Source organism: Siphateles boraxobius, unplaced genomic scaffold, assembly GCF_051911475.1.
Source record: "Siphateles boraxobius isolate OS27281-9 unplaced genomic scaffold, OSU_SipBor_1 125, whole genome shotgun sequence".
NCBI lineage: Eukaryota > Metazoa > Chordata > Actinopteri > Cypriniformes > Leuciscidae > Siphateles > Siphateles boraxobius.
The window spans coordinates 480,969-501,948 of NW_027508728.1; the positions used below are offsets into that span (position 1 = coordinate 480,969).

Genomic DNA, 20,980 nt, shown 5'->3' on the forward strand with positions numbered 1-20,980 from the left:
TTTTTATTAATATAACTTTTCTGTCAGTGTTTCCTTCTGTCATTTTAATAAAGAGTTATAGTGAGTCTCTTATCGGTCTCTTAAACCAGCCCTACAATCTAATAAAATAATACGCATTATAGAGGCACTTCATGATGTATTAGATGATGGTATTTTTAAAATTGTGTTTAATAGAATACACCTTTAATAAAACATTTGCAATTGTTTTGTAAAAGTAGTTTTTAATGCATGTTTTTACACTGTTCTGACCAGCATTTTAAGCTCTTCGGAAGCAGTTGTTTCAGCTGGTTAATAGTTTGGCCAGGCTTCGCGTGTGCACTGCTGTCTCACTGGTGTTGATGCTCTGTGTGTTTCTGCAGTGAATACTACTTCAGTAGTGACAATCTGGAGAGGGACTTCTTCCTGCGCAGGAAGATGGATGAGGAGGGTTTCCTTCCGGTGTCTCTGATCGCCAGCTTCCACCGCGTGCAGGCGCTCACCACAGACGTCAGCCTCATACTGGAGGTGTGTGTCTCTCTCACACACACACACACACACACACACACACACACACACACACACACACACACCTGATCGCCAGCTTCCACCGCGTGCAGGCGCTCACCACAGACGTCAGCCTCATACTGGAGGTGTGTGTCTCTCTCTCTCACACACACACACACACACACACACACACACACACACACACACACACACACACACACACACACACACACACACACACACACACCTGATCGCCAGCTTCCACCGCGTGCAGGCGCTCACCACAGACGTCAGCCTCATACTGGAGGTGTGTGTCTCTCTCTCTCACACACACACACACACACACACACACCTGATCGCCAGCTTCCACCGCGTGCAGGCGCTCACCACAGACGTCAGCCTCATACTGGAGGTGTGTGTCTCTCTCACACACACACACACACACACACACACACACACACACACACACACACACACACACACACACACACACACCTGATCGCCAGCTTCCACCGCGTGCAGGCGCTCACCACAGACGTCAGCCTCATACTGGAGGTGTGTGTCTCTCTCTCTCACACACACACACACACACACACACACCTGATCGCCAGCTTCCACCGCGTGCAGGCGCTCACCACAGACGTCAGCCTCATACTGGAGGTGTGTGTCTCTCTCTCACACACACACACACACACACACACACACACACACACCTGATCGCCAGCTTCCACCGCGTGCAGGCGCTCACCACAGACGTCAGCCTCATACTGGAGGTGTGTGTCTCTCTCACACACACACACACACACACACACACACACACACACACACACACACACACCTGATCGCCAGCTTCCACCGCGTGCAGGCGCTCATCACAGACGTCAGCCTCATACTGGAGGTGTGTGTCTCTCTCTCACACACACACACACACACACACACACACACACCTGATCGCCAGCTTCCACCGCGTGCAGGCGCTCACCACAGACGTCAGCCTCATACTGTGGGTGTGTGTCACACACACACACACACACACACACACACACACCTGATCGCCAGCTTCCACCGCGTGCAGGCGCTCACCACAGACGTCAGCCTCATACTGGAGGGGTGTCTCACACACACACACACACACACCTGATCGCTAGCTTCCACCGTGTGCAGGCGCTCAGCACACACGTCAGCCTCATACTGGAGGGGTGTCTCACACACACACACACACACACGTACACACACACACAATGCTGTCTGTAAGTGATTGTTTGCTCTTCTTTCAGGCCCTGAAGGACAGTAAAATAGTGGATATCACGGATATGAAAATCCGCTGCAAAGACGAGCCGGAGAAATGGCCGCTGCCGGGCCTCGCCTTGCCGGACCAGTCGCAGACAGACTTCTCCCAGTTCATCAACTGCCCGGAGTTTGTTCCCAGGAACGTTGTGGACAAACACACAGGTGAGCGCTGGCCGTTCTGGGGCGTTTGCCAAAAGCATCTTTAGCCAAATATTTTAGCAAGTTCTGTCGTTATCAAAATAGTTCAACGAGTCGGTGTTTCCCGAAACCATCGTTCCAACTAACATTCGCAAACAGGGGCCTAAACCAGCCATGGTACCAGTACAAAAACAAAATCTGTAAAATATCTAATTATCATCAACAAAACTTTGAAAATATCGAGATATGTATTTGTCAATATTGCGCTCCCCTAATGTACGGTATTCATTTTGATTTCTTCAGGTCTTAAACAGCCTTAAAGATAAGTTGAACTGAAATTTGAAAAAATTTGATATAACAGATTTATTTGATTTATTCTCATTGGTACAATTATTAAAATGGCAGAATTTGTTACTGGCATGGTAGGCTACTCCGTTGCCAACCAACACTAGCAGAGCTAGCTTCTCTCTACCCCCTGGCCTAGTCAACAAAATTATTCTAGTCGTGATTTCTAGTCTTTAATCCTAGGTACGAGAGACAGATGTGTTGAAAACGTCAATGAGTACATGAAGCGTCTGACATCAAATGTTTTATTTAGCTACAAGTCCAACGCATACTAGAATCCTTGATATTCCGCTGAGGGGAGAAGATGTAACGTTAGTTCACTGCACAGGATGGGAACGAATCTTATTCCTCCTTCCCAAATGCCCCCTCGCCCAAAGAGTGAACTGCCGGTACGCTGTTAACCTTAACAGTTGGAGAAAAGGATATAAGTTAGCCTAGCCTAGCACAGTCGCCAATTCGTAAAATACACTGTTACATACCAGCTACTTTTGGGGCGCTCCAGCGTCTCAGCTCGGACATCCCTTGGAGATAGCATAGCCACCTCCAACACGTCTCTCTCACCGCACAGCATCCGAAATGAACGGTGCATGGTGATGCATTTTTGCCGATCAATAAATGTTCCAGGTAGGGATGGCTCGATACCACAATTTTGGCTTAGGTACGATACCAGAACCTAATACCTCGGTATAGATACCACAGGTTAAAAAAAAAAAAAAAGTCTCAATTTAAGTGACACTTAAAAAACACTGCTTGAAACTCTCCACTACCAAATGTGCTAAGAAAAGGTATCAAAATGTAAAATAAAATAATAATAATTCAGTCAGGGAACATACAGTAGGTTAAATTTTGATTTTGAAAAAAAACCCTGAAATTATACAATTAAAATAGGTTAATATCTATAATAATAGATTAACATAATAATAATAGAATAATGAAATGACATGTAAACCATTAGCTGTCATGGATCAACAGATAATTATCAACATTTATTGCATTTGTTCATCTTGGTTTGGTTACTGTTTGGGTTCATATTAGTTTTATACATTGCTAAACATGTATTAGTATATTTAATTTTCTAGGTCATTTAATTACTGATTGATATAGATTAATAAATGCTATAATACTGTTAGGTCTGGTTACCTAATGAATGTTGACAAATGCAGCTTAATTGTAATATTAGTAATATTCATATTACTACTATTACTCTCGGCTTATTCCTCTAGGGGTCGCCACAGCGGCACTAATATGCCATTCATTTTACTATCACTAATACTAAAATTAATATTATTCCAATTTTTATTCTTTATTCATTCAAATTCAATTAATATATGTTTGTTTAAAAATTCAAAAAATGATGAGACCTAGTATCATATATAATTGATAAGCTCTTACGTATGTGCGCTGTTCAGTGTTCAATAAAAGTCTAAATTAAATCAGTTGAATGATGGACTAACCTGTCGATCTCTGAACTCTTTGAACAAGTCAGGATGAGCAACGGATAAGTCAAGTGCTTAGGCAGATTTGGTGTGTTGCCTCCCCGTTTGCAGAGTGGTGCATGAGATCTGTTTCTTTACTTGTCTCATTACTTTTGTAGGCAAAGTAATGCCTTATTTCACTCATACTGCTCTCTATATTTATTAATTTCGGGCGTGTAGAAATTCGAATGAGCTTCGTTTGATCAATCGTGTTCCTCTGTTGTCACCGTTTGCTGGTTTCGCATGACCCGCGTCAGTTTAGGTAGCGCACTGCCGCCTAGCGGTGAACTTCGAAACAGCAGCGCATCAAATACCGAATTGAACAAAGTTAGGATATTGTACCGTTTGAAATATAATATATACCGGTATTTCTGCAGTACCGGTATACCGCGCATCCCTAGTTCCAGGGTGACCTCTCTGCAACAGATCGACTCCGGTGCAGTGTCCATGCTCCGGCAGCGCCCGCGCCCACACACTTCCCCCCAAACGAACCTGTACTGTATGTGTGGAGCCTGAAACTGGGCGTCCTCCATGTGGTGGTAGTCAGATACTACTGGCCTGTCCCTGACATGCTCAAATGCGTAACTCATGCCATTAAAATGACTAATTTTCTTGTGTGTATATACGACTTGCAGCTGTTGCCTATATACCTTCGCGGGTCCTACCAAGCCAGTGACGTCATCGAAATTGTCAGCGTAACAAACGCAATTTTTGTGCTGCTTAAAAGATATATTGATATTTTTAGTTAAAATGTTTAATGTAAATTACTTTTAATTGTCATAAACAACATGTTATCAACGTTGATTTTTTTCAGTTCATCTTTAAATTTGACTTTAAAAAGGGTGCAGCAACCCTGTAGAATACATACAAATGTAATTTACGTCTTTTAGTTTGTCAAGAGATTTAAAGTGTAGTTTTTGAAGAGTGCGCATGTGAACAAGCTCGAGTGCGTAAGAACGAGACTATGATTGAATCTGGAAATAAAGCAACATAACTGAGAAAAAAGAGATAGTCGTCAGATGCATGTCTATAACTTATAGCAAAACATCTCGCGTTAATTCGGTCTCAAACAGATTCATTAACAGTAGTTATTACTCCACCATGTGTGTGACATAATTAACCAACATGGTTAAACGAACAATTTGCGACAATATGGTTTCAGGAAACAGTCGTGATTAGCTAGTGGATTCTTCAATGATGCATCGCACTACAGTAGTGAAGCTGTGAGTTACAGCGCTGCACGGGAAACACACCCTGACTGAGCGCTTCACCCCCACAGGCTCCCCGAGGTCCTCCACACCTCAGCACCACAAGACTGATGACGTCAGCAACCTGAAGCTGATGCCGAAGGGCCTGTCCGCCAGTCTGCCGGATCTGGACTCGGAGTCGTGGATCGAGGTCAAGAAGAGGCCGAGGCCTTCACCCGCTCGACCCAAGGTAGGAGGAGCAGATTCTCAGAGGAGTAGCTCACTTCAGGATTACGGTTTACTCTCCTCACTTCATCGAATATGTTCATGTGTTTCTTTCTTCAGTGGGAAAGAAATGAAGGTTTTTGAGGAAAACACTCCAGGATTTTCTCCATATAGTGACTTCAATGGAGTCCAACGGGTCGAAGGTCCAAATGTGAGTTTCAGTGCAGCTTCAAAGTCTCGACACGATCCAGCCGAGGAATAAGAGTCTGATCTAGACAAACCAGCGACATTTATAACACAATAAACATTTATATACTTTGAAGCTGCACTGAAACTCACATTTGGACCTTCGACCCGTTGGACTCCATTGAAGTCACTATATGGAGAAAATCCTGGAGTGTTTTCCTCAACCTTCATTTCGATTCCTTCATGTGCTTGATTCCAAGAACCGACTCACTGATGTCGTTTTTTTGATTGGAAGAAATTGGAAGATTGATTATGGGATTCTGGATGAGTGAGATTGGCCTGTTTTGTTATTGCCAGAGTATCTGAAGCTTGTGTAAAGGCTCCGCCCTCTTCTGATCAAATTTGACAAATAATCTTTGGATAATTTTGATCTGAAATTTCACAGACCCATTTTGGGGACACCATATTACATCAGGTGTGCCCAACCCTGCTCCTGCCGATCGACCTGTCCTGCACAGGTAATCTCCAACCCTAATCAAACACACCTGAAGCAACCAATTAAGGTCTTCAGGATCACTTGAAAATTAAAGGCAGGTGTGTTTAATTAGGGTTGGAGATAAACTGTGCAGGACAGTCGATCGCCAGGAGCAGGGTTGGGCACACCTGTATTACATCTTGTGTAATGGGCATAATATGTCACCTCTAATGATTAGCTCTGTTGAACTGAAAGAGGCTCTTGAAGAGTCGATTTCCCTGGATTGAATCGATTCCAACTGTTGGAATCAACGCCTCAGAATCAAGGAATTGATTATATTTGTCTCTCCTAAACACATCTGGGTCATCTGTCCCACCACAATCAAAAGAAAAAGAGAAATTTGATTTATTTCCAGCAACAACTCTCGGTATGTTTTCAGTTGATGCAAAAATATTAAAGTTTTAACAGAGGGAATGAATAGCCGTCACTTCCCCGCGGGGACACACTCCCTCAGCCGGACTGAGTGGCAGAAGAGCTGCGGAGTGACTGGAGTTAATGGGGGAAACTGAGAAAACCAACGATTATGTTTAAACTAAAGCTTGGAATCGATATAGTGTTCTTTACAGCTGACCACAGATCCAGTGATCATGGGTATTGACTAGGGCTGGGTATTGATAGGAATTTCACAATTCGATTCAATTTCGATTCTTGAGGCTTCGATTCGATATTGATTTATTAGCTTCGATATCGATTCAATAATTAGTAAATACACAAGTAATTAAGTACCTGAGTGTATTCTTAAATAATGTGTGCAGTATTACCAATGTTTAAGAACAAATTGACCCCAGCATGTTTCCTGTAATGGTTTATTTAGAACAAACTGTACAATATTGTACATGTGTTGAATACAAACCCTAACTGTACAAACAGGTGCTTTATTCACACACCTCTAAAGTGCATGTAACTGTAATAGAAAGTATATTTCTTTCTTCCTATACATTCAAGTTATAAAAGAAATGTAAACAGAAACACAAAATGTGCATACTAAAAAAAGCGCTTTGTGAGGCACACGCGCGCACATTTGCACACACACGCAGGGACTCTCGCTCTCCCTCTCTGTCATGCGCGCGCTACAGGGTTTGGAGCTCGCGAACTCTAGATTTCGGGAGATTTGAACTAATTTGCGGACTTCAGGGAGCCGCTATCAATATGCGGGAGACTCCCGGAGACTTGTTGTTCTTATTATCATTTAGGGGGGCTTGGGAACATTTTGGGGTAGCTTCAGCCCCCCTAAAATAGGCCTAACGACGTCCCTGGTTGGCGGTGCAGGCTTGAACGGAGTGCAGCTGCTGTCCGTCATCTTGTTGTTTTGGTAAAGCGCGTCTTGTACAACGCTGAACGCTCTCTCTAGAGTGTTGCCCACAGCGCCGCCACTGGCCGGTGGCCTGAATCGATTCATAGGATCTGATGAATCGATATTGAATTGAGAAACAAATAATTGCAATGCATAGATGAATCGATATTTTTACCCAGCCCTAGTATTGACATGCAGGAATCCTGTTTCCTCACGTTTATATGAGCCTGATGTCGACGACGGAAAAACATAAAGCAAGTGTGCCTGTGAATGCATTATATAAATACAATATACAGTATCTAAACACAATATCTAAATCCATGTGATCACTTATCACTTATGATGATATATATCATATCATCCAGCCCTAAAACCTGTGTAGTTTTTTTTTGTCAGCGTTTATTTATTAAAAACACCCAATTATGCAGAATGTACGACAGTAAATATTTAATTGAGGTTGTCAATACAATATTTAAGGTATGATTTTACCCCTAAATTCAGCATATTGACAGCATATTGTGTTTCTGTGAATCATAGCGATCCATTTGCTGCTTTTCTGTAGCTTTCGGCAGTCTGTAAAAATATACCTCAGATTTCTTGTCAAATCTAGTTGTTCAGTCAATCTCAAGTCTTTCCTGTTTTAGATTGGTTTTGTGTTTTTGCAGCATTCACGCTGAAAACAAATGCTGCCACTCAGTGTGTGTGTGTGTGTGTAACCGCAGTCACTCCGGCCGACAGTGACGTCACACACACACCCTGTATTGTTCTTTGCTGGTGCCGGCATTATCATTAACCCTCTGGTGATGTTCGGGCTGTTTTGCAGAAAGCGGATGCGGTGCGTTCTCCCGCTCAGACCGTCCCGGCGTCCGGCGAGGAGCAGGACGAGCCCGAGGAGCTGGACTTCATGTTCGACGAGGAGATGGAGCAGATCGACGGCCGGCGCAACACGTTCACCGACTGGTCGGATGAGGATTCGGACTGTGAAATCGATGATCGAGACGTCAACAAGATCCTGATCGTGACTCAGACGCCGCCGTACCTGCGCAAGCACCCGGGAGGAGACCGCACGGGGAACCACACCTCGCGGTCCAAGCTGAGCAGCGAACTCGTGAAGGTCATCAACGACGGGCTGTACTACTACGAGCAGGACCTCTGGGACGACACGTACGAACCGGAGTATGCCACGATCAAGGTGAGCTGGTCCCTCAGTCTTGCATGACAGGGAGAAATGCATTCAAAACGTTTCTGTTCATTTGACTTGGTTTAATTTTGTGTTTTGGCATGTTTGAGCATTTCCAAATGATCAAAATCAGCAATAGAGAGAAAGCAGGATGACATCCTTCTGTAGTGCACTTAAACTTGTCATCAAAGGGGAGTTCCGCTGGTCTTTTCTGCTCTATTGTGTCGTATATCCGAGTGAAACGCTTCTGGAGCAAGAACAAATGTGGGCGGGGCTTGATTGTGTGTGTGGGGAATTGATTGGATGGTTGTGGTTTGCCATTGGTGGATCTCATGCGAGTGACAGGTAGCCCCGCCCTCATCATCAGAAAAGAGATGCTGCAAGTTATTCTGATTCAAGACTATTAAACAATCCATAAATAGTATTGTCAGTTTTGATTTCATGGGGACTTTAAAGCGTTTTTAGGTGGCGTGATGAAAGGGGCTTTTTTAGGCGGCTTCTATGAATATGCAAATGAGCCCCATCTCCACTCACTCAGAGATCCACTCGTTGACGACCACACGTTGATCTGATTGGTTACAAGGTAGTTTGTGACGTCAGAAACACCAGCGATTTCAAAGCGTGTTTTTGAGACTGTCTTTGGTTCACTGCAGTTTTAAGGAGAAAATACTCAGCAATGCTGTCGACTTATGAATTTACACATGGTTTGTCTTAGAGTATATTAGAAACACCACATAGACACATAACATTAAAAGCTGGATTTTCACCACAGGGTTTAAAGTTTATCAGTAGTGAATGGTCATGTGACCTGTCAGAATGTGCATTGATGTGTGTGAGCGGTGACAGCTGATCTGAGGTGGTGTGTTCGTTGTGTCGGCTGTCATGAGATGAGTTTAATTCTGTCAGATTCTGGGTGTGTGTCCATTCTCATGTGCTGCTTTTCTTCTCATGAGCGGTGAGTGTGTGTGTGCTTCAGCGCAGTGTTTCTGGACCTGGCGGGACAGAATGGTCTTCCACCAGAGTGTTTGTTGTGGTCTTTTGTGCTGCGCTCTTTGTGCCGCTCACGTGCGAGTCCTGTAAGGCCAGCAGAGCCGCTAGAAAAGCCAGATAGCGTTAGCTTGTTCAGTCTACTGCAGTTTGACTAGCAGCTCGGGGGTCATGGCTCTGTCCGGCGCACAGGTACGAGCGAGATGTTGTGTATCATCTTTTGCTGCTATTGTCAGTCAGTAGCATTAGTGTTTACTTGTTTCATATCCTGCTGGATTATACGGAGTGAGGATGACTGTGTGTGTGTTCTGGTTGTGTTTCAATGGCATGTTGTTGTAACTCTATGTTTTCGCAACAGCAAGAAGTGGAGAACTTCAAGAAAGTGCACCTGATCAGCAGAGAGGAGTTCGACTGTCTGACCCCGGAGCCGCCCATCGACCCCAACCAGGAGGTTCCCCCGGGCCCGCCCCGACCCCAGAACAGTGAGTCTCACTGCGCATCCATGGCCAGCACTCGGTCACGGTTTAAGCAAACAAACAAGTGTTCATTCATTTACATCCTAACGTTTCTAACAGTTACGTCTCTAAACGTTATTTGAATGTTTTTACAATACATGTAAATTTATGGGCGGTATAACCAATTGTAAATTGACACACAACATTATAAGCTTAATATCCGCATCGAACAATATGTGCATACTAGGGATGATCCAATATGAACATTTTGGCCTATTATGATAACTGATAATTCTTTATATTTGAAAGCCGATAAATCTAAATATGATTTTTTATAGAATTTTTGAGAGCTTGGTTACAAAAAAGTGTCACCGTTAAAAGCCATGTCCCAAACACACAATTATAATTATGTTCTCATGATAATTGTATGTAGCCGATATGACGGTCTGGCGCTGCACATGTTGCACTGACTGTATTTTCCTTTTTTTAAGTGATTCCGATCATATTTCAAGCAATTTAAAGCCATCGCATCACAACAGTGCGCAGGTGAAGGAAATAATCCATTATTTAATTTATTATATTAAAAATGAACCTATATCGTCTGAAATGGTGGCTGATATATCGTGCATCCCTAGTGAATATGTATACTAATAACATTTATTTTACCAGTTAGCCTACAAGTGTTTTATAGTGCTGCATGATTAATCAAATCACATTGCGATGTCAAGCCTATACGATTATATGACGCAAAATGCTGCGATTTTATGACAAAGGCATGTGTAGACATGATAACCCATTCTCTCTGAGAGCGGTTTGCACATCTTCTACACCACTAATAATAAGACCATCAGTTTGGGTTAGACAGTGGTGTGTGTGTGTGTGCGTATCCTCACGCTGTGAGTTTCTCCGGTGTGCAGCACGAGAACAGGAGATGATATGCCGAGCTCACGGACACTGCATAAAAAATGCCTTCATGGAGCTTTTATAAGGCAAATCTCACAGATCTAGAAAAAAAATATCTTGGGATCAGTTCTGAACTGTAGAAAGAGAATATTTTTTCTCGGGATGGTTTGTTGTTTGTTTCTTTTTTTGATTTTTTGCATGCTAAACTCATTCTCAAGACAAACCAAAAATGACTAGTCCTCGAAAGTGTCCTGTTTGACTTGGCGGTCTCGGAGCTGTGGTGTGTGCTTTAACCCAGTGTGTTCTCCTCTAGTCCCCACGGAAGCATTGGCCAACAAGCTGTTCGGCGCCCCAGAACCGTCAGCGATCGCTCGCTCTCTCCCGACGACAGTGCCTGACTCACCCAACTACCGCAGTGCCCGAACGCCCCGGACCCCCCGCACCCCCCGCCTGAAGGACCCCACGCAGACGCCGCGCTTCTACCCCGTGGTGAAGGACGGCCGGCCACTCGATGCCAAAGTGCGTATGAGCTCCGGTCCTGCTTACAGTAGCTCACTTCAGAATCAACATTTCCTGATTCACTCTCCTCCACGTCATGCAAGATGTTCATGCGTTTCTTTCTTCAGTGGGAAAGAAATGAAGGTTTTTGAGGAAAACACTCCAGGATTTTCTCCATATAGTGACTTCAATGGAGTCCAACGGGTCGAAGGTCCAAATGTGTGTTTCAGTGCAGCTTCAAAGTCTCGACACGATCCAGCCGAGGAATAAGAGTCTGATCTAGACAAACCAGCGCACATTTATAACTAAATACTCTACATTTATAAACCGGAACACGCGTGACCTTTCACCCTGATGACATAATGTGTGTCGCATCACAGCTCGTGCAAGACCAGCATTAGTGGTTAAAGTATATAAATGTTTATTGTGTTATAAATGTGCGCTGGTTTGTCTAGATCAGACTCTTATTCCTCGGCTGGATCGTGTCGAGACTTTGAAGCTGCACTGAAACTCACATTTGGACCTTCGACCCGTTGGACTCCATTGAAGTCACTATATGGAGAAAATCCTGGAGTGTTTTCCTCAAAAACCTTCATTTCTTTCCCACTGAAGAAAGAAAGACATGAACATCTTGGATGACGTGAGGAGAGTAAATTATCAGGAAATGTTAACTGAATTCCTGAGTCTCACTCTTCTTCTGTCCTCTTTCAGACCCCTCGCAAGAGGAAGACGCGACACAGCTCCAACCCGCCCATGGAGTATCATGTGGGCTGGGTGATGGACTCGCGAGAGCACCGCTCGCGCACCGCCTCCGTCAGGTGAGTGTGTGTGTGTTTCTGGGATCTCCTGTCGTCTTCTGTTGAATGTTCTGATACAGTCTGACCTGTAATGCTTCCTGAATCATGATCGTGTTGTTGTGTAGCTCGACGGCGAGCCCGTCAGAAGGCACCGCAGCGATGGGGAACTACGGCTGCACTCCGCAGTCTCTCCCCAAGTTCCAGCACCCGTCGCACGAGCTCCTGAAGGAGAACGGCTTCACACAGCACGTCTATCACAAGTACCGGCGACGCTGCCTCAACGGTGGGTCACCCAGCGCTGCACGGTTATGGCACATCATTATTGTCCATTATATCGTAATTAATACTCACAATTACAATTTACTTAGAATGATGTTTTGAGTAGCTTTATACCAGTGGTTCTCCACTCCTTTGGCCATGGGTCCCACATTTTCCCTGGTCATGAAGCCCTGACACACTTTGTTAGGAATATATACAGTACTCAACATTTGAAGTGGATCAAAAAAGTTTTTCAAAGTTGTCCTAAGACAAGAACGGGTATTGTTCAAAATTCATGTATAACTTTGAAAGGTTTTTATCCACTTCAAATGTTGACTACTGTGTATGTATATATCTGTGTGTGTAATATATATATATATGTGTGTGTGTGTGTGTATGTGTATATATAGGACTATTATAATAAATTTGTTTACACATAAATTGTAAAAATGACTAATACTGATAAATAAACAGTAGGCCTATGAGGTTAAGCTCTTAAATGGCGGTCCCAAACTAGTTTTTGTTAATTCAATGTTGGTATGAGCAACTTCAGTCATTTAAAAATATACAAAATAACCCAAAGTGAAAATAAAGTGGCATTTTGGGGTTATGGAAACAACAGTTACCAATGTGATGCACAATACTAACGAGAACTGTTAATGAAACATGGAAACTGCTCCTGATGAATAATGAACATCAGACCTGCATGCTAATACTCCTCAGCTCACACACGACGTACCAGTAACGAGATTTATTGGTATTTTACTTTTATTTCATGACTTACTAATTAACAATGTAACAAGGTTTCATGCTCGTAGTTTCTTTAGTGCTTTATATTTAGTGAAGCGATACACAGTGCTCAATTGTAGAGTGTGCGCTACTAGCGCAGTATAACGACTGACAGGACAGGAACATCTGAGGTGAGACTCTATTTAATCGTACACTTACGTCACTGGTTGTTCCTATTGTGCTGGTTCTCTGAAGTCATCGTGATTCGCCTCTCACAACGTAACATGCTCTAAACACACCTTAAGCACACAGAATAATGCAAGTGGACTTCTTTTGTAATCGTGGCTTTGAACGATTGCGTAATCATGGCGTCCGTAATCGCGATTAGAAATGTGATAAATTGCGCAGTCGCTCTGATGTAACCGGTCCTCTTCTCGTCCTGCAGAGCGCAAGCGTCTGGGCATCGGCCAGTCTCAGGAGATGAACACGCTGTTCCGCTTCTGGTCCTTCTTCCTGCGGGATCACTTCAACAGAAAGATGTACGAGGAATTCAGACAGCTGGTGGTGGAGGATGGAAAGGAAGGATACAGGTATGAAACTAATGCTTGAGGCTTTTTATGTGAACAGGAAGTTTTGCTCGAGAGAAGGGTGTAAAGTCTTTTCAGTGTTATCAGTGATTTTAATTGCTGTCTGAATAAAATTTTGGCATTTGGAAAGAATTACAGGCAGAATGACCTGTTTTTTTAGGCAAACTCAAAGATGTGGCAGTTCAGTTCTCAGCAAAATCAACATCTCTGTTTCAGGGTGGTCAACGTTAACGCATGCGATTAATGCATGGCATTTATTTAACGCAAATAAATGACTGAAGCATAAAAAAATTGCATCATTTACATAATTTACATCGGGCAGTTAGATAATCTAATGAAGTCTGAAACTCTTGTCTGAAATTTTCACACGTTAAAAAGTAAATACGATCTCACGTTGTGCCAGTCACACTTACACACTGCCTCCGAAACCTTCGTCCGTCATAAAAAAAAATCGTATCAGATTTGATTTTCTGCGTTTTCCGCATCCGTAGCAAGTGTTTTGAGAATGCGTTTTGACAATTCAGAACCATAATCCAGAACTGTTCAGGATCAATTGTTTCACAGAAATTGGATGACAACAAAATCATCTTTACTTCTTGAAGATTCAATTTTGTATTGATTTGCGGGTTATTTCCCGCAACTGATAAATTGATACGCGTCGGACTCAGTGTGCAAGGCTTCTGTGCATGACGAATTTTTAGGATGATGAACAACAAAAAACTCATATGATAATTTCTGACTCAGTGTGCAAGGACCCTAACCCTTTAACACGATTTCGCTTCTGTTTGCAATCAGATCATTTTAAGCCGCTAAACTCCAGGAAAGTTTTCAGTTTAATTATCTAGTACGCGAATTAATTCAAACAATCCATGACAGCGCTAATGTAAAGAAAACCAGGCTGATTACATCAGAGATGGCAGAGAAAATAGACACGTATCCAGATTTCAGTGAATTATTCATGTTATTCATATAATAATTCATTATTCATTCCAGTGTCTGTTTAGCTTTAAAACACGAGCTCTGTCATATTCTGTGATTGTTTCTGAAGAGCGCGAGCCCTTACGCATCGCGCTGTGTGAAATACAGACTGAACGGAACCGATCAGATGATACGCAAACTGCGTTTCTCTGCTGGATAAAGCAAACAGCGTCTCGCTAGTAAAGTTCTGAGGGATGTGGATTGCAGTGAAGGTAAAGACTATTGCGCTGACGTACAGGAGTCGGATAGTAGCACAAGTGAGTCCGTTATATTCATGTGCAAAACAGTGTATGTGCTCTCGACACACTGATCGCACATTGTATTTATAAACAGACACATTTCAGTACCTTCACGTTATTTCCACACATTCAGGATAATGTTTTGATTCGTCATGTTGCTACGTTTAGTAATTCTGAATGGATCCGTGTACTGTAGAATATGCAGTCAGATCAAGCCATGTGGTCCAGGGGTGTGTTTCCCGAAAGCAGCGTTAGCCAACTATGGTCGCAAGTTCTGTCGGTATCAGCAGTTCAAAGAGTCTGTTTCCCGAAACATCGTTCTAACGAACATTCCCAAACAGCATCGCAGAGTTGTGTGTGTGAGCGACAGATCTCGAGCTGCGGTTAGAAGAGTTTCTTGTTTTCATGACATGTGGACTCAATAAATCCTGATCTTGAGCAAAATAAGCAAGCTGACATTCAGTGCAATCTGTGTCTTATTTAGAATACATACAGATGTAATTTAATCTCTTGACAAACTAAAAGACGTAAAAGTGTAGTTTTTGAAGAGTGCGCATGTGTGAACGAGCTCTGGTGTGTAAGAACGAGACTATGATTAAATCTATAAATAAAGCGAAATAACTGAGAAAAATTAGAGTTCTCGGATGCATGTCTGTAACTTATAGCAAAACATCTCGCGTTAATTCGATCTCAAACAGTTTTATTAAAGAAAGTTATTACTTCACCACCTGTGTGACATCATTAACCAACGTGGTTGAACGACCAGTTTGCAACAATATGGTTTCAGGAAACAGTCGTGATTAGCTAGTGGATTCTTCAATGATGCATCGCACTATAGTAGTGAAGCCGTGAGTTACAGCGATGTACGGGAAACACACCCTGTTCGGTATCGCAACTTCACTTTTTTTTCTTTTTTATCCAAGTGTCCTTTTTTGGAAATAGACAAATTTACGTAAAAAAAAGCTTTGTGAGAAAAATTAGTTTTGTGAGAATCACCCTTCAATCTGATAGTTTACTGGATATAGCAAATGACGACAAAATGAACGTTAAACAAGATAAATGATGCTTAATTTCACAATAAAAATACGATTAATCGAAATTTTAAAAATGTAATCTATTGAAAACCCCTACTTTTTACAAGCAGCAAATGATATGAAAAATAGATTTGTTTTTATTATTAAAAGTGGATAATTTAACTTCAGAATTGTGAGACCTCAGGATGGTGTTTGACTGCATTTCCAATGTGATATTGTTTTTAAACGGTCAGTGATGTTCTGAATTGACAGCGTAGTGTTGTTTCTCAGGTACGGTCTGGAGTGTCTCTTCAGGTTTTATAGCTATGGACTCGAGAGGAAGTTCAGGCCGGACATATTTAAAGATTTTCAAGAGGAGACCACTAAAGACTATGAAGCAGGTCTGTCTTTGCAAACAACAGATGCATTTGTGAAGTGTGTGTGGAGCTCTTGTTTATTTCTTCCTCATACGCCCTGACAGGCCAGCTGTATGGACTCGAGAAGTTTTGGGCTTTTCTTAAATACTCGAAAACAAAGAACATGGAGATTGACCCCAAGCTGCAGGTGCATTTAAGCAAGTTCAAGCGTCTAGAAGACTTCAGAGTGGACGTAAGTCGGGCATTTATCGTCATTTTCAAGCATGGAAGCAACATGGTTAATTTCATAATGCACATTGATTGCATTTTTCTAAATGAATTTTTTTTGGGGGGATTTTTATCATGTTAGAAGTCACTTTGTCAAACTTTTTTCCTTCTTGGTTGACGTCACATGGGTCCTGTTTACAGCTGGTATTAAGATATGTTTTGGTGGATCGGATCACAAGTAGACGACACATTCCCGTTTACTCCTGCTGTTTTAATCCGTCTCTTTTGTCCACTTTAAACCACTTCTGTCCTGATTTCTTCAGGGGAGGGTCTATGAGCGGGTAAATGTGTGGCCTTTTTCAGATCTTTCGATCTAATGGACGAAATAATTTCATGCAATTTACATATGAACACGCAAGAAAAACATACGGAGAGCATCAGCTTTATTTTCTGCTGTGACAGCCGCAAGACCAGCCGAATGCTGTGAGTGTGTGTTAGAAATCAGGAACAGTGAGAGAACATGGAGCTTGGTTCATCTTCAAACCTAACTTGGGTCTCCAGCCGATGAAGTTTAAAGCCGTCTGGCTCAAGCTCTTTCCGTAATGTTCCCGCATTCGGTCAGTAGGCGGAGAGAAGACGGTCTTTAGTGGCTGTTTGAACGCATTCGACCACATGAGCGTTTACACTACAAAAGCAATCCGGTCAAATGTGTTTTCAACTCCCTCTGGAAGAAGTGAAAAGTGGACAAGCTCAAAGCGTTATAGAGCCCAATTCTATTCTCTCCGGTGTCTAAAACGTTTGAGCTCGTCCACTTTCCACTTCTTCCAGAGGGAGTTGAAAACACATTCGTCCGGATTGCTTTGGTGTAAACGCACATGTGATCAAATGTGGTTTTTAGAGTCTAGTAATAGTTTACACCTGTATTTATTAGGGGTGTAACGATACCCTCATGTCACGATTCGATACATATCGCGATGCTGATCGCCCTCGCGATACTGAGCGCCCCTCGTGATACTGAGCGCCCTCGCGATACTGAGCGCCCTCGCGATACTGAGCGCCCCTCGTGATACTGAGCGCCCTCGTGATACTGAGCGCCCCTCGTGATACTGAGCGCCCTCGTGATACTGAGCGCCCCTCGTGATACTGAGCGCCCTCGCGATACTGAGCGCCCTCGCGATACTGAGCGCCCTCGCGATAATGAGCGCTCTCGCGATACATATTGTTGCATTTTTGTATAGCGATGTATAGTGACACGATATATTGTTACACCCATTATAAGAGAATTCAACCAGGCGCTCAGGTGAAGTATATCCGTGATAGGTGCTCTTGGGATAGGGAAGGGTCCAATGAAATAAGATGCAGGTCCCAGGCACTCAAAAAATGGATAAGGAGGAGAAGGTAAAAAAGCCTTTATTTAAATATGGCTTATTTCATAATAAAAAAGTCACAAGCCAACATGTTTCGACCCACAAATGGTCTTCTTCAGGGCAAAGTAACATGTTACTTTATATATGTTACTCTGCCCTGAAGAAGACCATTTGTGGGTCGAAACATGTTGGCTTGTGACTTTTTTATTATGAAATGAGCCATATTTAAATAAAGGCTTTTTTACCTTCTCCTCCTTATCCATTTTTTGAGTGCTTGGGACCTGCATCTTATTTCATATTGTTACACCCCTAGAGTGTCGTCCACTTGTGATCCGATCGACCAAAAAGCATCTTAACACCAGCTGTAAACAGGGCCTGAGAGATGCTTCAGTTTCAAGTGTTGAAAGGTTATGCTCAAGTACCAAACCATGTGTTATTTCTTGCATTCAGCCGCCCATGGAGGAAGGTGGACGTAAGAGACACTCTTCCAGTGGAGATGGCCGTCGCCGTCACCCTTCCCAGCAGGCCAACCGAACCCAGAACCGAACCCAGAACCAGGTCACTTCAGGCTCCGCCCCCCCGGCTGGAGCTCCTCCCACTAGAGATACTGCTTCAGGCTCCGCCCCCCTGGCTGGAGCTCCTCCCACCAGAGATGCTGCTTCAGGCTCCGCCCCCCCTGCTGGAGCTCCTCCCACCAGAGATGATGCCAACACCCTGAGCCAGCGAAGCGCTTCAGATGGCAAGCCCCCGAAGTGAGCGTCTCCGGGCCGCGGGTCCGACCGACCGAACACAAGCATGACACAACGGCTCGCTAACGAACGGCTCACGATTGTCCAATCTAGGCTCTTCCATCTTCCCCTCGTTCACAGCATTTGTGCATCAGAAACGGACAGCAGAGGGCATGAGAAATACTTCCATTCTTCATTTTATTAAAGACTTTGAAGTTTTATTCCTGTTGTATCATTGGGGTACAAAAAGGCTTTTGTTGAATCTTTCTGCTTTATAATCCTCAGTGGACTCACTGTTTTATTTGGCTGAACGACGCGTGATTCCACCGTGACTTTTTTTTTTTTCTTGTTTAGAGATTGTGTTGAACGATGATAAGATTGCTCTTGACTAGACTAGGTACTGGATGAGGCAAACGCGTAACACAGAAAATAATGCAAATACTATAGATCTGCAGTTGTTTGAGCGAGATGATTTTGTTACCTGTTGTTTTTTTCGGGGGTGGACGCTAAATTCTATAGCTAATAACTTTTAGCGTACCGTAAGCTTGGCCATCACTGTGACACTAACGTCCCGCCTGCCAAATCCTCTCGCTTGCTTCCAAGTGTCACGGTCTGTTACAGAAGACGACGACTCCACCTTCACATGGACGAGTCCTTCCTCCGCTCATCATCAGTGTCGAGGTGAAGCCGAGCTCGTCACGGACAGATACTCGTTCACCGGCAGAATCACACCATCTCCTGCCAGCGGGAGTCATTACTAGAGTGTTGGTCCTAGTGTACATATGAATTCATGAAATTAAGAGACATTACACCACCTTGGCTGTATGTGTCATTTATTGTTTATAGAGATATATTTGCCTTACGTGTTCACCTTTTTTATGCTCGCCCTAATGCGTTTTGAGTTATTATGGGTATGTTTTAGTATCACTTCTTGCTTTTCTTCATACAAACAGCATGTCGGTCTGAGTAAAGGGAAACTGACCTCAGGGTTTCAACTGGAATCATGTGAAGAAAGGCAAACCTTTATGATTATGATGATTATTTGAGATGCATTTGAAAACTTTGCCCGACTGCCTTTGGATCATAAGCAATATTCTAATTTATGGGATTTCACTTTTGAATTTGGCTGCCATATGAACGTCTATACATGTGTTTGCTGAAGTTTTTTCGGTCATGCTCTCTCTGGTAATATTTGGACATAAATTTGATTTCAAATTTATGTCCAACATCTCTCGGCAAACATTTAGCAGTTCCCTTTCCCCGTTTTCCCTCGGTGGGCTTCTTCATTCAAAGTAGCTGTGGTCAAATCTTGATGAGAAAATTCTTGTGATCACTGATATAATTAAAAGGCTTTTATTCAACTAAATGGTCTTTCCCATTGTGCGAGTTCATGACGGTGTTGATCTTTCTTCAGAGGTCAACGGCCCGGATTAGTGGGAACAGACAATATAATTCATAAAGCCATATAAATAACTGTATGTGATCCATTAAAACTGTTCATACTTCATTACCATGACTCGTATATACATTCGGCTTATTGAGAAAAGAAAAATGGAAACTGAAAAAATACTTGAACCAAATCTTGTATCATAACACTTCATCTGAATTATAGGCAGATGTGATTTGCTATTAGTGTGTATTTTTTTTAATTTGTAATTTTGCTTTTAATAAACAGAAAAAAAATCTTTAAAATGGTCAAAAACCTTAAAATCAGCTGTTGAACTTTTCTTATAAACCATTCTAAACCCAAATCATTTTCACAGGTGTTGGAATAGGCACTCATTCCCACTCAATTCAGTTGAGTCCAGCAATTCTTCACACTGTTCTTTCTTCAGGTGAAGCAACTTCCTCTTGATATGGTTGTTGCTGGATGAACATGTTTAAGGTCCTCCACGGAAATCTCTTCATTTCGCAGAGTAGGTTTGACTTCAATTATTATTCTGTCATCCCTACTGAAAAATCCAGCATTGCCGGTCACCAACATGAGGAATGTTTTGTATGCTGGGACAGCTTGGGATGCTGGTTCCTGGTTTGCTGGTCTTCAGAATGGGAATGCTGGTGGATCAGCTCAGTTTATCTGAAGAACACCATGATTCTGCTGGTCTGCCAGCTACGCCAACACTATACCAGCTCTGACCAGCATAAACCAGAACTAACCATACTAACATGGAATTCATGCTGGGTTTTTCAGCAGAGATCAGACCGGCCTATATAATGTGTGTCAGGTTTCTGTAAATGAAGAATTGAACTTCAGGATCCATTCAGTAGCCCTTTCAAGTGTTCAACGAGTTTGACACGATTGAAGCCATAGCCTCCGTCTTTATACAGTCATCACTCAATATTTTCTTTTTTTCCTCAGGAAAGCAGGGCCAATTTAATTCAGAGAGTTATGGACTGTTCAACCATCTCTCTGAACCAAAGATACAACAAGTTGCATGTTTTGCACTTTATTGTTGATGTATGTTTTGAATGGTGTTATGTCATTTCCAGAGTGAGATCAAGTGTTCTCTTGATCATCC

General features: G+C 42.9%; 1 protein-coding gene across 1 annotated transcript in view; it reads left to right on the plus strand.

The window, feature by feature from the left end:
- Nucleotides 1-20,171, plus strand: part of larp1 (La ribonucleoprotein 1, translational regulator) — a 35,348-nt gene extending 15,177 nt beyond the window's left edge. The window contains exons 8-19 of the mRNA XM_077224777.1: nucleotides 360-504; nucleotides 1,761-1,935; nucleotides 5,011-5,168; nucleotides 7,982-8,350; nucleotides 9,684-9,807; nucleotides 10,997-11,202; nucleotides 11,893-11,999; nucleotides 12,104-12,261; nucleotides 13,411-13,555; nucleotides 16,074-16,183; nucleotides 16,264-16,391; nucleotides 18,184-20,171. Coding sequence (XP_077080892.1) covers nucleotides 360-504; nucleotides 1,761-1,935; nucleotides 5,011-5,168; nucleotides 7,982-8,350; nucleotides 9,684-9,807; nucleotides 10,997-11,202; nucleotides 11,893-11,999; nucleotides 12,104-12,261; nucleotides 13,411-13,555; nucleotides 16,074-16,183; nucleotides 16,264-16,391; nucleotides 18,184-18,489 — 2,131 coding nt within the window. The 3' untranslated portion in view covers nucleotides 18,490-20,171. The remainder of the gene's footprint in view (nucleotides 1-359; nucleotides 505-1,760; nucleotides 1,936-5,010; nucleotides 5,169-7,981; nucleotides 8,351-9,683; nucleotides 9,808-10,996; nucleotides 11,203-11,892; nucleotides 12,000-12,103; nucleotides 12,262-13,410; nucleotides 13,556-16,073; nucleotides 16,184-16,263; nucleotides 16,392-18,183) is intronic.
- The last annotated feature ends 809 nt before the right edge of the window (nucleotides 20,172-20,980 follow it).